Source organism: Catharus ustulatus, chromosome 4, assembly GCF_009819885.2.
Source record: "Catharus ustulatus isolate bCatUst1 chromosome 4, bCatUst1.pri.v2, whole genome shotgun sequence".
Taxonomy (NCBI): domain Eukaryota; kingdom Metazoa; phylum Chordata; class Aves; order Passeriformes; family Turdidae; genus Catharus; species Catharus ustulatus.
In genome coordinates, this window is record NC_046224.1 from 76956476 (window position 1) to 76972406 (window position 15931).

General features: G+C 40.0%; 1 protein-coding gene across 14 annotated transcripts in view; it reads right to left on the minus strand.

Annotated features, from left to right (window-relative positions):
* The window catches only part of LOC116995801 (solute carrier organic anion transporter family member 1A2-like), a 41010-nt gene that overhangs the window by 13434 nt on the left and 11645 nt on the right, over positions 1-15931 (minus strand). For 6 of the 14 annotated variants that reach the window (XM_033058780.2, XM_033058774.2, XM_033058779.2 and 3 more), the window contains 3 exons: positions 15553-15597; positions 1253-1351; positions 22-163 (listed from right to left, as the gene is read on the minus strand). In XM_033058780.2, coding sequence (XP_032914671.1) covers positions 22-163; positions 1253-1351; positions 15553-15576 — 265 coding nt within the window. In that variant the 5' untranslated portion in view covers positions 15577-15597. Of the gene's footprint in view, positions 1-21; positions 164-1252; positions 1352-1975; positions 2112-15552; positions 15598-15724; positions 15792-15822; positions 15882-15931 lie in introns of those variants that run through there. The other 8 variants (XM_033058777.2, XM_033058782.2, XM_033058784.2 and 5 more) reach the window with 8 other exon arrangements.

Sequence of the window (15931 nt, forward strand, 5' to 3'; positions counted from 1 at the left end):
AAAATTAAAGTGAGAGATTACCAATTTCAAAGCTTCCATTAATGATGCCCACTAAAGAAGCTGGGATATTAAATTGTTTCTCTATCTGGGTGTACATGCTGTTCATGTAAGCACCAGACATAGTTTTCCCAAGGAATGCAAGTGACAGTGCCAGCAGAAATACCTAAGGAAGAGAAGAACGCATAAACAACTCAAAAGTACATATTAATGCTCAGTGGTTATTTCCTCCAGTGAAGGTGTGTTTCCAGTTTAAAAAATGAGCAGCTCTGTTCCACTGATGTGCAAAAATCCCATCATCTATTATTTTTCTAGAGTTACGGCTTCACTAAACAAAAAAACAAAAAACAAAATGAAACCAAAAACAAACAAACGCCCAAACAACAACCAAAAAAACTTTGTTCTTCATCTTCTCTCATTGCCTAAGACCCTTCATAAGCCCCAAGTCCCATTTACCCAGGCAAGGCAGCTGTGTGCCTGCTGCAAGGTTGCCACCTGCAGGACCTTCCCACACCCTCTGTTCATCTCAATGACAAATTGCTTGCAGAACCAAGATCATTTCCTTGGGCTGAATTACTCAATCCAGGATCTGTTCTCCCATCTCAGCAGAGGTCAGGAGGCCACAACAAGCAATTTCAACCAAAAGGAGTAAATAACACATCCTTTATACAAGACAATTAGTAGCAACTGACAGTTAAAAAGTTAAAATTAACGAGTGCAATTGTATTGAAATACTTATAACTTCAGGCTTCTTTTTAAAAAACATTTCGGAAATTAAATCAACATTACTTTTAAACACATCTGCTGCAAAAGCTAAAAAGCAAAAGAAGTGTATTTAGTTTTTTAATGACTATTTTAAAAACTCAGGTTAAAAGACTTTCTAGCATTGCTTGACAACTTGAATTACTATTCAAAACCAATAGCCAATTTTTATTGCCACATCCCAGTCAGTAAGACTCATTTCACAGCTTTAAGAAGGAAGGGTAAACATGTGAGATGAGGGGATTATACAAATTCAGTGGCGGAGCTTCAAAGCAGCAATCAATCAATACCTCCAGCACACCAGAGTGCAAAGTTCAGGGAGAGCAAAAACCAGCACAGATGCTTACCAACTTCTTTGACCTCAGTTAGGGCATTAAGGATACAAAAGAACAGGTTATCCATTAATTTACTCTAGGCTGCAATTTCTACCAAAATACTGTAAAAGCAACTAATTACAGTTGTGTGTTCTTGCAAAACTGCTGAAATATTGTACCTTCAGCTTGGAAATGCAGCAGATTTTGTCCTCTGCACGTGGCTTCTCAGGCTCGTTCATGTTGCTTTTTTTAATTGATACTGATGTCTGTTTTGGAGTCTGTCAGCCATCCCATTACAGTGTTGAAAAAGATGAGAGAAAAGAACACAAGTTTTTTGTCCCATGTTGGAAAAATATTTTATTCCTTCTAAGAGATTTGATATTTTAGCATTTTCTTTGAATAATTGCAAACTGGATTGCAACAAAGCCTACAAGCCAAGGGATTTTATTCCAAATGAAGTAACTTGATTAGAAGAGAGACAATCTCTTGACATTAGAATTAGATAAAAACAAAATAAAACCAAAGCCACCAGACCAACTCAAGTTCTAAATGGACACAAAACAGACTCCATTCTCCTTTCCCTCCCAAGATGTTCAAAAACATTCCTCTTTATTCACCTGCCTACTTTTACTCATCTCCATCTCAACTTGATGATTTGAGAATGACAAGCTGCCTGCTTTTTTAGCATTTCACATATATTCCAAGAATGTGTTCAAAGAAAGAGGAATATATTCCAGGGACTTGGATATACTTACCTATAAAAGCCCAGACACATCTGAGGGTTTGCACAGTGAATTAAACAGGTCTCATTCTAAAGACTCCATTAAATAAAGTTACGCAATACAGTTCCCTGCAGCCTGATGGAGTAAGGTGAAGAAAACCAGGCCAAGTCAGAGTCTTACCTGACAGGAAGGATGGACACAGATTAATTTCCTCTTTTTTTGTCTTGGACACACTTTAAAAGTGATCCTGCAGCACCTGCTCTGCTCTGTGTTTTCCACTTCATTCAGGGCTGGGGAGCAAGCTTGACAAGCCCACCAATAGGACTCAGTTGCGTTTCAAATTCTTCAACTCGGCACCCTCCTGGTCAATCTCTTCAAACATTAATTTCTACAACAATGTTAATCCTCTCAAATGTGTTTCCTAACTAACTTGATTCCTAGCAAATTCACTAGGCATTAACTCCTTCTGTAGCTTCTCCCTTCCAGTTTTTAAAAGCATAATGTGTTAGTACAGCATTCTTGGAAATACTTTACAATTAACTGTAGGTGGTCAAAACTCCAACATTTAGCTATGATAGATACAGAGTTCTTATTTCTGCTTTGCTCACAGATACTTCCACAAACTGTGTTCAATCACAGGACTAAAGCGTGCTCATACAGTTTTTTTTTTTCCTTTTGCAATTTGAAATAAGATTTATATCCCAAGGAATAATTTATACCTTATCTAAATACTGCTTTTCTCTGAAGCTCACCAGCAATACCAGAACTTAACAGCAGTGCCCTATACCTGTTCTCTTTTAGGAGCTGGCAAAGGGATTCTTTGCCTTACTGCACCAGTCCCTGCATTTCACCATCACACACTGGGAACATCATCTGGCTAATTGCAGGATGTCTGTTCTGGCGCTCGAAGATAGCAGACAGCAACCTGTTACCGTTTGACTTGGGGAATCAGACACATCACACTGCTCTTCATCCAACTACAGAACAAAATAGCATTGTTCACCTTTAATTATTTATACCTTCTCTCAGAGCATAAATTATCATCCAGAAAGAAAAAAAACGAATTCAATAATTTTTTTACTTGAGTATTAAGACTATTAATTGAATCACAAAGTAGATGGAATTATTATTTCCAGCTCTGTTTCTGAAATTACTTTCCCCAGTCTTATAGTATTTTGTGGTCATACTTCATCAAATGTTACTGAAGCCAATGCAGACTAACAGCCTAAATTGTCAGAAAGACACGGGTGCATAACAGCTCAGGTGCATCCATACCACACTAAGTCCAGGTTAGAATTTGAATTGCCATTTCTGTGCCTAAAGATGAACAAAGTGTGTTCCCTCTCCCTTCTCCCACCTACGTGCTCTCCCTTGTCCATTCCTCTTGTGTACCTTGTTTACACTCTTGGGCTCTTCAGACTCGTCTGCAAACCTCTTTAGCTCATTAAACAGGCCACAAAATAGCTATATTAAAATACACTTACATTAAAGTAGTTATGCAAAGTCTGCCCTCAGATTCTAACTGACCTACCAGCTCTCATGTAAACACCTGTACCTGAATCCCACTCATAGGCCTGCAATGTTGACTGAAATTCCAGGGAAGAGGGCAGTAAAATTCCTCCCTGCACTTGTGCACTGAGTTGGTGACCTATTTATGGCAGGCTAGGAAGTTGGCAATGACACCACAAGTGCCCCTTCCAGTCATCTCCACGGGCAACCAGGAAGGCAGAGAAGTGATCAAGGACACCCACTTGGCAGAGTGCACAAGGGGTTCTCACAGTGCGGGCAGCTCAAAGCAGCTGCAGGACACACAGCATCCCAAGAGACCTGTGCTGAGCAAGGCTGGCTTAAAACCAAAGCAGATCCTTCCTGGGTGGACCAAAACAGGCTTGTTTGGTGCAGCTGACAACAGCAGGTAGGCACTGAGATATCATTTTGGTCCCGTGTGTCCCACACAAACCCAGAAATACATCTTATGGTTTTAAATCACATTTCACTCTAGCTAATAAAAAGAACAAAAGCACCCAAATATCTGGATTAAGTTGATGATGCAATGTTTTCCAAGTTGTCTTGCTTAAGTCCCAAGAGGATGTTCTACTACCAATGTAAAATTCATCTTCCATTTAGCTCAGCTTAGTCATACAGATAAACTGCCACATCTTTATTTTGTTTACAGGGTTAAAAAAAATCACGAAACATAACGATTCAGAAAGTAATTACAGTGTCAATTTTAAACTAATTTATTTTTCTGGTTGCAAAAAGCTTTTTGAAATCTTGTTTTACTAGTACAGTTCAAAGTGTTACTCAAATGCAATTACACTAACGTTAGACTGAGACAATGGAAAATACTCTCATGGCAAAACAATTAGGTACTTACAGTTTCGAAAAGGTTTCTGCAAAAAATCACAGATACAGCACACTTGAACTTTAACATTAAATCTACATTGTTGAAAATTAACCAAGCACGGGGCCAAGTTTGTGTTTTTGCCAAATTATTTCAGCAGTGCATTTTAGAGTGCTGAGATGTGACAGACATGGACTAAGTGCTTGGAAGGAAAACTAAGTCCACCTCTTCCTCTTCCCTGAAAAAATAAAATTAAAAAAAAAAAAAAAAGCCAAGGGCTACATCTGTGTCAGATCTCTGAGCATGAAGTGACGACACTCCTGTCCACTGAAGACATTCAGAGAGCACCCACAAGTTAGAAAGGAACTTTAGGAGTTCACCTAAGTGTGTAAATCTACAGGCTGGGTGAAGTTCTAGGAAGGGTGACATGGTGAGAAGGGAGGAAGGGAATGAGATTATGTTACTGATTACTGGATATTACAAAATCAGAGAGCAATTTAACCAAGCATAAATAGTTCTATTTACATGACAAGAAGGGATAATTTGACTTCAATTAAGTCCATTAGACATGACACCTAAGAATCAATAGATACACCTTCATGTCTTGGTGCTGAGATAGGTTTCATTTGTGACCTTGAATCCCTTGTTGACACTTGTGTTTGTCCCCCTCCCAGAAAAAACTACTAATGCACACCAAAATCCTAAATGCCAGGTGTAAAACTTGTGGTGAGGGCAGGACTGGGATTCAGAAAAGCCTCAATTGCTGACATGGTATCCCCTCAGCTCTCACACACGGGAAAAACTCTCAAGTAAAAAGCTCTTTACATGCTTTTCATATGTGAAAAGCCTAATACTTCCTCACAAAATACACATTTTATTAGAGCTATAGCACTGCTTTCCGTTTTCTGTTTCTAATGGTCTCCAAATCACACCTGATGTCTGCCTATACTGGGATTTGGCCTGTGCAACTGAGCAAGAAACAGTAAGCATATTCCCACCTTTGACCCTCTATCAAAAAACTGAGGTAAATTCTTATTTCTCCCTAAGGTATTTCAACAGTTTTCTTGCATTTTCTATTTTCTTCACTTAGCCACTGCTCCAATTAGGAAATTTAAAAATCCTCTGACAAGACAGTAAGACAAAAAACTGTGGTCCAGGCTGCAAGGATACTGCCCACTGAAATAAGCAAAATGGGGGAATAAAAGCCATGGTCCTGGAGTTTAATAAATTATTAAATAACAATTAAATAAACTTCACAGACATTTAACAAACAACATAGAGACATCACATACAGGACTGCAATTCTGCAATTTCTGTACCATTATTCTGTTCAACAATGATTTCACCTCAGGGCAAGTAAAGTGCAAGATTCAGACCCAACAAAGGAATTTAAAAAGAAAGAAACTAAATATTTCCAGTCAAATAAACATGACCTTGTAGTAGGCACTTAAAAATTTCCTTTAAATATTTATCTCCATGGCAGAAAAATTAACCCAGGAGTTATTTTAAGGAGCAGTTTAAGTGATTTATAATTGGTAACAGATACAAATTAAATACCTCTTCAAGAAGAGAGGAGTAGATATGTGACATTATCACATGCTCCTAAATGCAGTTTCATATTCAGTAAATTTATGTAAAATTCAATAGATAAGGCATTTACCATTGTTCTTGTTGGTGATGAATTCGTGGGTAATAAAGCATTACAGAGAGTCTATGACATATTAGCATACAGAATTCCTTCTTCTCCATGGGATTTCTGGTAAAGGGGTAGCTCTAATCATTCAAATGCTTCATTATAAGGAATATACCTCAGGAACATCAAGTATTTGTACAGAATCAGGTATAACCTATTCTTAGAAAGGAGTTGTGTTGAAGATACTTATCCAGAGTCTCACAGTAGGCATTCGAGTCAGATATTTCCAGAGAGTAATTTACCCCATTTTAAAACAGCTGTCTAAAATAAGTGGGAGGCAGAAGCTCTCTGGAGGTTCTTCTTTCTTCCCTTTGATTTAGAAGTCTTGAGAGCTTAGCTTAGTCTGGATAACTAATCTTTAGACAGATAAAGATCAGGTCAGCTGACACCTATTCTGTTTATCTCTCTTTATGCCATTTTAGATATACTCATCTTGGCCAAGGAACAAAAATCCTGTCAGCTAGCATCTCCTAGCCTAAGGTCAGGACCCACTTATAGCTGCATGTGCAAACTCACAGAAAATTCAAATGGATAAAAAGTGTTTTTACGGAAATCAGTCAAAGTTCTCAATGAAAAGTGCAGAGTAGTTATTGGTCCTAGTCTAAATCATATGCCATGATAATTTACTACCAAACACACAGAAGATATTTGTGCCCTCACTCTAAACACGACACATGATTTTGAAACCACTGAAGACCAAGTAGCTCTTTAACAGCACTTCAGCTGTAAGCAACCACTTCTAATGCATGAAAAGCTGGGAATGTGAAGTCCTTCTCCACAAAACTACATCATCCATGGGTTGCTTATCCCATACGACATGGCACAGCAAATCAGATCAGGATACCATGACACAGAAGGTTCACCATCAGTTCACAGGTGGACTCAGGGCAATGTTTAAAACCATTTTATTTCTCAGAGGTATCTGTTGAGATCTGCTTCTCCAGCAGTGCAATAGCTCAATAGCCGTGTACCTCCCAGCCAAATGGAGGTCAACAGGGAGAATCTCTTACAAGGACAACACAGAATTTGCTTTTCAGGGTTGTGTCCTGACCTGGGTACATACTCCAAAACCTTTACTGCAAACTTCAGCCTTTGAACAGACCAGCATAACTGAGCATAGCAACCTCATGACAAAGGTTCTTTCACATTTTCTCACCTTTAACCTGCTTGTAGGGGTTCCATCATCAGCATAAACAAAAAAAAACCTGCTCAAGATATTTTGGGAACCTATTTTCTCAGAAGAAAGGAGGAAACCAAACAAAGATATAATAATTTAACTGATTCTCCATTAATCAAAAATGCATTAATATAGGCAATGTTTATACCAAACTAAGGTAATCAAGAGGAGCCACAAGGTCTCTTTGTAGTGACTAGTGAAGAGACTCAGAGGTAAGAACTTGATCTACTCAACCCAGGTAGAAAACCATCCATCTGCATTTAATAAAAAAAGTAGGATGATTTTTACCCTGTATGTGCAGAAACACAGAGAGGCACAAAACTTTCTGCTCATTTTTAATCTGAACTCATATTTACTTTGACAATCCAGTAAAATGTCCTTCCCTTTCACCTCAATAGAGTTCATGCCAGCTACAGCCTAAATAAAAATTCAGATCTGTCTTCAACTCTGCCATCAACTCTAGTCATCCCTTTCAACTCGCGACTGATCAGTTTTTTCTTATGTAGCACAAGAACAAGAAACAAACTTGGCTAGAAAGCATTCAGACCCATACCTTGGACATAATACTGCACAGGTATAAAACACTATTCCTGTCTGGTTTCATAACTACTTATCTATTTAAACCATACTGCCATAACAGTTTCTCCTTTAAGAAAGCAGTTTAGCACATTGATTTCCACTTGTATGGATTTGGGGGCTTTGCTTTTGTTTTGGCATGCCTTCTAGCCTTGCAGCAACATTTATGAAGACATGAAATTCTTTATTCTTCATAAAATCTGCTGCAAGTCTGGAAGACATTCTGTTGTACAAACTAGTGGTTTTAAGTGTTAGAAAACATAAATGTTTCAATCGTCAAAAGAGCTTTCCAGAATGCTGAAAACCCAATTACAGTAATTTCAGACCATAAGGCACACTGGACTATAAAGTGCACCTCCGAGAGCCGGCAAATTTTGCAACTTTGTACATTATATAAGGCCACGGGACTATAAGGTGCACTTTTTTTTTTGTAGTGAGGAGCTGCGCTGCGCGCAACAAAGTAACGAAATAGTAACGGAATCCTGCGATCGTGGAGTTTACTGGCAGGTGCTCAATTTGCAAACATTTTTCACAGATTGGTGTAGCCTTTAAACGCAGCCCCAGGCGCCCTCCCCGTGCCGTGAGCCTCGGCACTCCCGTCTGCCTGTGGCACCAGCCGGCGAGGCGCAGCTCAGGGCAGTCTGGGGCAGCTCGGGGCTGCCTGGGGTCTGGGTTGGCTCAGGGTGGCCACAACTCGTGGCTCCTGTGGCCGCCTGCTCCCTCCCTCCCCGCACGGTTTGTACGGGGAGAGAGCGGCGCCGTCCTCTCCCCGTATGAGTTGCGCAGGGAGAAAGCGGAGCGACACCACGCTGGCCCCGTGTGTGCCATGCGGGGAGAGAGTGGCGCTGGTTTCCTCCCTCCCCACGCGGCGGCCGGGGCCGGTGACAGCTCCCTCCTTCCCCGCGCAGCGGCTCCCGCCCCCACCTCGCGACTCATCTCTCCCGTGGCACCGCCCCCCCATTGCAGCTCACACTTCCGGGTTGGCAAATTTCGCAACTTTGTTCATTATATAAGGCGCACCGGACTATAACGCGCACTTCCAGATTTGGGGGGAAAATTTTAGTCAAAAGGGTGCGCCTTATAGTCGTGAAATCACTGTATATACTTTTGGGCAGTACTTCCTAGTTAAACTACAAAAGGATTTGTTGTGTGATCAGGTCATCAGCTTTCCAGTAACAAGGCATATGGTCTCAGGAACATACTTTGAGAAAAGTTCAAGGAACACATGTACTGCAGGTTGACTGGCAGTTCAAAGCTTCAAAGTCTCTCTGGAGTCTTTTCTTCTGAAGAATTACATTACCTGTGATTCATCAATCAGTGCTTTCTGTAGTCTGACAGAATTTCACTTTGACTATCCATCAAGTCCACAAGGTTTTTGATGTGTGATAATATGCTTTGTGTGCAGAGACACCATCAGGCTAGGTGGTTAAAGGTGATATTCCTGGCCTTTCCAGGTACATTTTACTTAGCTCAGTCCTAAAAAGAGTGAAACATCTGAGCAGAAGACCCAGTATCTTTCAGAAATCGGGCACATAGCTAGGCATGCACCTATAAGCACAGCCATCTAGCTACAAACATCTCATTTTTAAAACATAGGAAAATTTCCTAAGATCCCCTGAAACAGAGACTTTCTCAGAAAGGTTAAAGTTGTGTGAAATACACATCCTCTTTAGGCTCTCTACATCCTCTGTAGTGAAAATTAAAATACTGACTCCAAATAACAGTGTAGCTTTAAGAGTCTCTAATAAAAAATACCTCACCTCTGAGGTGATAACTTCTACTGCTATTTCAACAGTGGATTTTTTAACTTGTACAATTTCTTATGAGTATTATAAAAGGCAGCAGGATGACACATGACTTAAAGCAGTGATCCATAACACCACAAAGATAACGCCTGCTTATCCTAAAAAATAGTTTAAGAATGTGTTAGCCCCTCGTTTACACTAAGTGGTATGAAATGTTCTGTCGACATGAAATTATATGTGACATGGCCAACACTGCTCATTTTTAAACACAACGCCACTAAGCATGAACACAACTCCAATAAGCATGTGGGAATGTGATAGCTCTCTAAAATGAAAAGAGCCATTTGCAGCCCAGGGGAGCTCCCTGAAAACTAACAAAACCAAGCCTACAGTCACTACAATCATGGTCACTAGCCAGAGTGGAAATGCGTAGGAACCCTGCAAATCAAAAAAAATAACAATAACAAAAAAGACTACCTATGAAGACAGTAATTTATGTAACAGAAAACATTACAAAATCAAAAGCAGAACACAAGATACCCATTCTAAACATACAGGAGACATTCAATACCTATAGATTTAAAAAAACCTTGTCCTGAAGTCTGTGCATCTCTGCTGCTCTGCACAAGGCTCTTTTCTGAATCAAATGCTTCCATAAGGTGACTTTTCAACTTTTTACCATTGCAATTTCATCATTAATTGGTACAACCTGCGTTAATATGAAATTATTTCACTAAGTTAATGACTGAAAGGCTCTAGAGTCTCATTTCCCCACCTTGCACTAAAGCTGTGCTTTCAATTTTCCACTGGGTGTTTGGCTCAATAACAATTTATTGCAAAAAAACCCCACCTTTTCGACTAGCCACGTCACCTGCAGCTCCTGAAGTATTTGTGAGAGCTCACATTTAAGTTCTGACTTTTTCACACCATTCCTGAATTGTGTTATCAAGGATGAGCTCAGCCAAAAATTCATTTGTTGCTAAACAGAAGGAAACAGCAATATTTGGTTTAAAAGACACAACCAAAAATCCACTATATGTTTTCAGATGGATATGATGAACTTCTAATAAATTTTTAATGACTGCTTATAGTAGAAAGAAAATTTCATGTTCCATGTGCTTCTCAAAGTCTTTTCTCATCTCCAAGCAGAATGAAAAGATCAGGTCTTGAACTCACATACAATGATTCAAGTATACTGTAAATTCAACCCTACTACACCTCTTTTTGAAGGAGGGCTATCTTATTTTGCAGCTGTGCATGATGACATACCATAAAGTCAATTAATGTTTCATGGTATTGTCAACGTAAATTCTCCTACATAACCTCATAGAATGCATCTACCCGTAGTGAAGAATTATTATGAACGTAACAGATCCTCAGTTCAGCACACATCTCCTTTTTAAACAGCAGGGAAAACGCCACTATTAATAGCAGAGCTGTCAAGACAGCATCATCTAAAGGACTCAGTGTGTTTCAAGACAAAGCCAGATTGTCATCCTCTTGCAGCAGTTGGCAGACACAAAGAAAAAAAATATCTTTTTTAAAACTGGGATAGTTTAAAAGAGAACTTACTTAAAGCTTATGCACTGCAACATGTATGAAAGGTGGCATGAATCTGTGCAGAATTCTTTTGAAAAGAGCACTTTCTCTAAGAGGTGGCTGATTTCATATGCCTTGCATTTGCCAGTGATTCACCTGCAGTGGAATAAGTCTGGGGAGCATAGGGAGCAGTTCCTGGTCTCACTGCATCTATTACAGATGTGGGGACTTCACACAGTTACACTTAGTAAATCAGAAACAGCACTTTCACACAAACATGTAATTCTGCTCTTTTCCGTAACAGGAGCAATTTAGGCAGACTTCATTCTGTCATTCAATAGCTTAGGGGTGGCTTAATTGAGGCCTTCCAAAACCTGAAGAGAGTCTAAAAAAAAAGATGGAGAGAGAGTTTACTAAAGTATGAAATGACAAGATCTAGGGGAATAGCTTCCAACTTACAGAGACTAGGTTTAGGTGGGAGGTGAGGGTGGGCAGGCCCTGGTACAGGGTGCCCAGAGCAGCTGTGGCTGCCCCTGGATCCCTGCAAGTGTCCAAGGCCAGGCTGGATGGGGCTGTGAGCAACCTGGGATAGTGAAATGTGTCCCTGCCATGGCAGGGGGTTGGAACAGGGTGATGTTTAACATCTCTTCCAACTCAGGCCATTCTGTGACTCTGTAATGCCATTTAGTCACCTTGCACTTGCTTTTAGCAAGGCCTTTTGTTTTGCTTTGAAGTACACACGAATACACCACATGCTAGAGAACTCCCTATTCTATTGTAGTAGTGGCAGGTGACATTCCAGCAATACCTCTGAAACCTGAACACCTTCCTATACATTAATTGCTGTAGGAAGAGACCGAAGAGAATTAGCATAGTAGAAAGCAATGGATGACTTAGTTTATTGTTACAATTATGCCAAGACAGTCTGGCCTGGAATCACCACCAATCCTTTATTACATATCTTCTTGTAATGGACTTCCCTCAGGCAATGCTGACTCCTTACCTGACAGGCAGCTCCACACAGCTCTGGCTCCTTCTCTCCTCTCTGCATGACTGGCTAACCCCAACCTATCCATTACCCAACCTGTCCCTCACACAGCATCTTCTTACCTTGTCTGTCCCTTGCACAGCCACATGTCCCTTCCTCCTCACAGCACAGCCAGCAGCCTCCAGCCCAAACTCCAGTAGACTCTTAGCCTCAAGCTCCCACACAAACTACAACTACAGCCACCTAGCTCACTCTTCAATAACACCCCACCTCATTGGGCAGGCACAGATATTTCTCAGTAATCAGTAATCCTCAGTAATCAGTACAGCTGGAGTTCATCAGGAGAGATTGCCTTCTCGACTACCCTTCCAACCTGTTTTCCCACAGTTTACCACAAAAGAACAGTATTTCTATTTCATATTCATATTTATCATTAGCACTGTTTAGAGCCCTTGGGAGTGACATAGGTAACCAAAAAGGAATCCTGGTATTGCATTTAACTTCTGGAAACAGGTTGCAGGAGAGACAGGGGAAAAGCAAATCAAAGAAGTTAAACCTCCTGTTGTATTCAAAGGAAAATTGTTGGACACAATTAAAATTCTATCAGCTGTAAGTAAGAATGGCACAAGGAACTACAGCTCAGCAACCACCTCACTTTCAGTTCTGACTTTTCTGATCTAAACACCGAGTTTATTTCTCCTGCTTGAGGGGTTCCCAGCTGTAGGCACTGATTTAGCACAAACTGCTGAGCTCATTCTCAGAGCAGTCATTAGCAATAGTCCTTTCAGGATACATCATTGTTCTATCAGTGGCATGAGCTGAGTAACAAAATACATCATAAAAGTTGGTTTAAAATACTGTTGACTACTCAAATTACTTCTTGTCATTTGCTCATCAATTCCATGGACAGACACTGTTTATTTCTGAATCATCTTTTTTTTTCCAGTGGGTGAGAAATGAATAACTTTCCACACCTTACCTCTCAGCTGCTTCTTACATATTTCTTCCTCAAGTTTAACATCAGTTTTGGGATCAACAAAAACAGCTCTTTGTATTTTTATCAGCACTGAAATGGCCCACATGCCACATGGGTAACAAATGAAGTTGTGCTAGCAAAAGCATACTTGAATAAAGCACTATTTGAACACAGCTTAAGTGCTAACAGTAAAAAATTAAAACTCCACACACACCACAAAGTGCAAACACTGTAGTATTCAATAACATAGCACCAAGCAACAAATACTGGAAGAGAGCATTATGGCCAAAACTTTCAGACTTTGCCCATCCAAATGTAAAAATGTAGGGAACAATCAAGGTTCCTAATCATAATTGTGCAGAGTGATTTAATGCTCCCTCTGATGTTCCACAGAGTTTGTAGTTGCTACAATAGTGTTCTGATAGCCAGGCTCATGAATATCAATCCTAGATATTTTAGGATATATAAACCTGACTGACTCTTCTAACTTCAGATTTGGCCATTTGTACTTGGACTTTTCAAGTGATGCTGATACTATCAATGAAACCTCCTTTTTATGCTCTACTTTTGGTTTGCAGCTTAATTTCAAAGGAATGAAAGGCTACTAAAATTGCTGTTAACAGGAAACAATGGCATTAAACATTGTGCTACAAGCTGTAACACGTGCACCATTCTGTGTCATTACTGGTAATATTTACACTGACACTTACTAATTCTACTGCTGTTCCGACCGCTGGTTTATTAAAAAAAATAAATGAAATAAGCCCATTGCAAGTTAATGACTAAACCTTCCCTTTTGGTATTTTGATACAACAGGACAACTAATCCATGAGTTAGTCACACACTTCCAGTTCCTGGTAACTGAGCAACAGCGTAATTTACTGGAGACATCTGCCTCACACAGCTGTACAGCAGCTGGGGAAGTGCCTGCACCAGGTAATGTGGCTTTGACACTCACAAATGGGATAGACACATCCATTACCAAGAGTCTTAATGTGTCTTATTAACGTTATTAAGCAAATGTAGAGCTCAGATGTTGAAAAGTAGCCATTAGAAGTGGGAACCAGCTGCCCAGCAGGTGCCAGAAATGGCCTAAGAAAAAGGTAAATGTGAGAAAGAAGGAAACAATCTTTAATCTCAGGTACATAAGAGAGTTGAAGCACCCTGATGGAATTTAGTTCATTTGCATTTAGACACCCACAGTGTGAACATGTGCACCTGAGCAAGTTGCCCAAGGCTGCTTTTGGAGGCAAAAAGAAGAAACAGACACAGATCACATAAGCTGTTTTAGACTTGTGCACTAGGAAACAGGCACTGGAATGGTCTCTATATTCATCCCACATTTAGTGATACAAATCCCACTCCCCAGCACATGAAAGCAGCAGATGCTTGAGACAAGGCCGGTTCCCGGTTCCTCTGCTGCCAGTACATCCCAGAGCACAGCATGGTCAGCATCTCTGGAATTCCAAACATTGTGTGGGTAGTTTCCAGAAGGAACCAAGGAATTAGGGAAATGTGTCTTTTGGATTGCTTTTATACCTCAGCTCACCTAACCCTCGTATAGGCATAGTTCTTTAGACAAGTCTTTGCCTAAAAACTTAAACACCAGTATAAATATCTAAAATTACCATGTAACTAGTCAGAATAGAATTGATCTCAGATTTCTTTAATAAGAACACTTGATTTTTTTTTTCCCTTAGGCTGATAATAGTTGTAATGCACAGGAATAAGGGTTTTTTTCTAAGATCAAGGTTAAAGAACTTTGTTAATGGTAAAAACAGCTTTCCAACCACTCATTGAATGGCACTAACTGCAAAGTATTTAGGGCCAGCATCTTGAAATTTGAGTCATGAATTGTTCTGCTGTCAAAGAGATTCCACAATTTAATATTCCATTCCTGTTTATATAGGAAAACACTACCCCTGCTTAAGAGAACTTGCAACAGGAGCTGCAATAACCTTATTTTGTTACCTTTACATGTGACTAATTGCTGGATAGACTTCTTGCTGACTCTGCCAAGATGCTGTGCAGCCCAGGAGGCTGGCAATGCTCCTGGGACATCATGAGCCTACTTTCATTTCTACAGTGCACTCAACAAGCAGCCTTTCTCTTCTTCTCTCAAAGCACTAGTGGCTCCCTCCCCAGCCTGCTTGCAGTACAGCAGCAATTAGAATTTGGGATCAATATTTATTTGAAGATTGGCATTTCATTTTATTTCTCTCAACCCATAGCTTGATTCAAGTTTGTTGCAGAAACCACATACTTAGACGCCTTAATAAAGAGGAGATTTCGAGTATTAGGTTCAATCTTTAAAAATCTTAAACACAAACTGATCCATCCATTGCTTTTCAGGATTTGAAACAACATCTCTCACAGGGGCTGAGCATAAGGACCACTGCTGAGTGTCAGTGGCACACGGATCTACCCAGGAAAAAGCACACTAAGGCATTTTCAAGTTCAATATCCAAGCAGTGAAGACTGGCTGATGGCAATCCTGAGACAGAATATCAGTATAATTGTTTTTCAGCACAATACTATCTCTGTAAAATGGGTTTAATCATGCCATCATTTCAGAGAAGCGAAACTGCCACAGTGAAAGTGACACCAGAATGTTATTTCATCCTAGTCAAATTCTACAGTGAGAGATTTGGAGAGATAAACTTGTTTCAGATGTTGCACAGAACCTACTGTCATGCTGAAGATAAAACACTGTACTTACTTCTCTTACACTGGGACTGTCCATCCAGAGAGGAATTACAGGAACCTGGTGAAAAGAAGTATATGATCATATCAAAAACAGAGACCAAAATATCCAGCAGTAGCATCCATCTAAATAAACAAACAAAAAACCACAAGGCATAAACCCCCCCCAAAGCAACATCTACAACAACCAACAAAAAATTCTGTCACATTCCAGAGTCTTTTTTGTAGACTGTTATAATCAAGTTAAGAAGCTACTATCCCAGCTAAATATCCCTTCAGTATTCACCTCAAGTAGCACAGATGCCTGAAGCGAGCCAACACTGGAACTTGAGCCATTGCAATGAAAATCTGGTACTACAGACTAAACCAACAAAGAAGGGGGTTTCCAGTTAAGC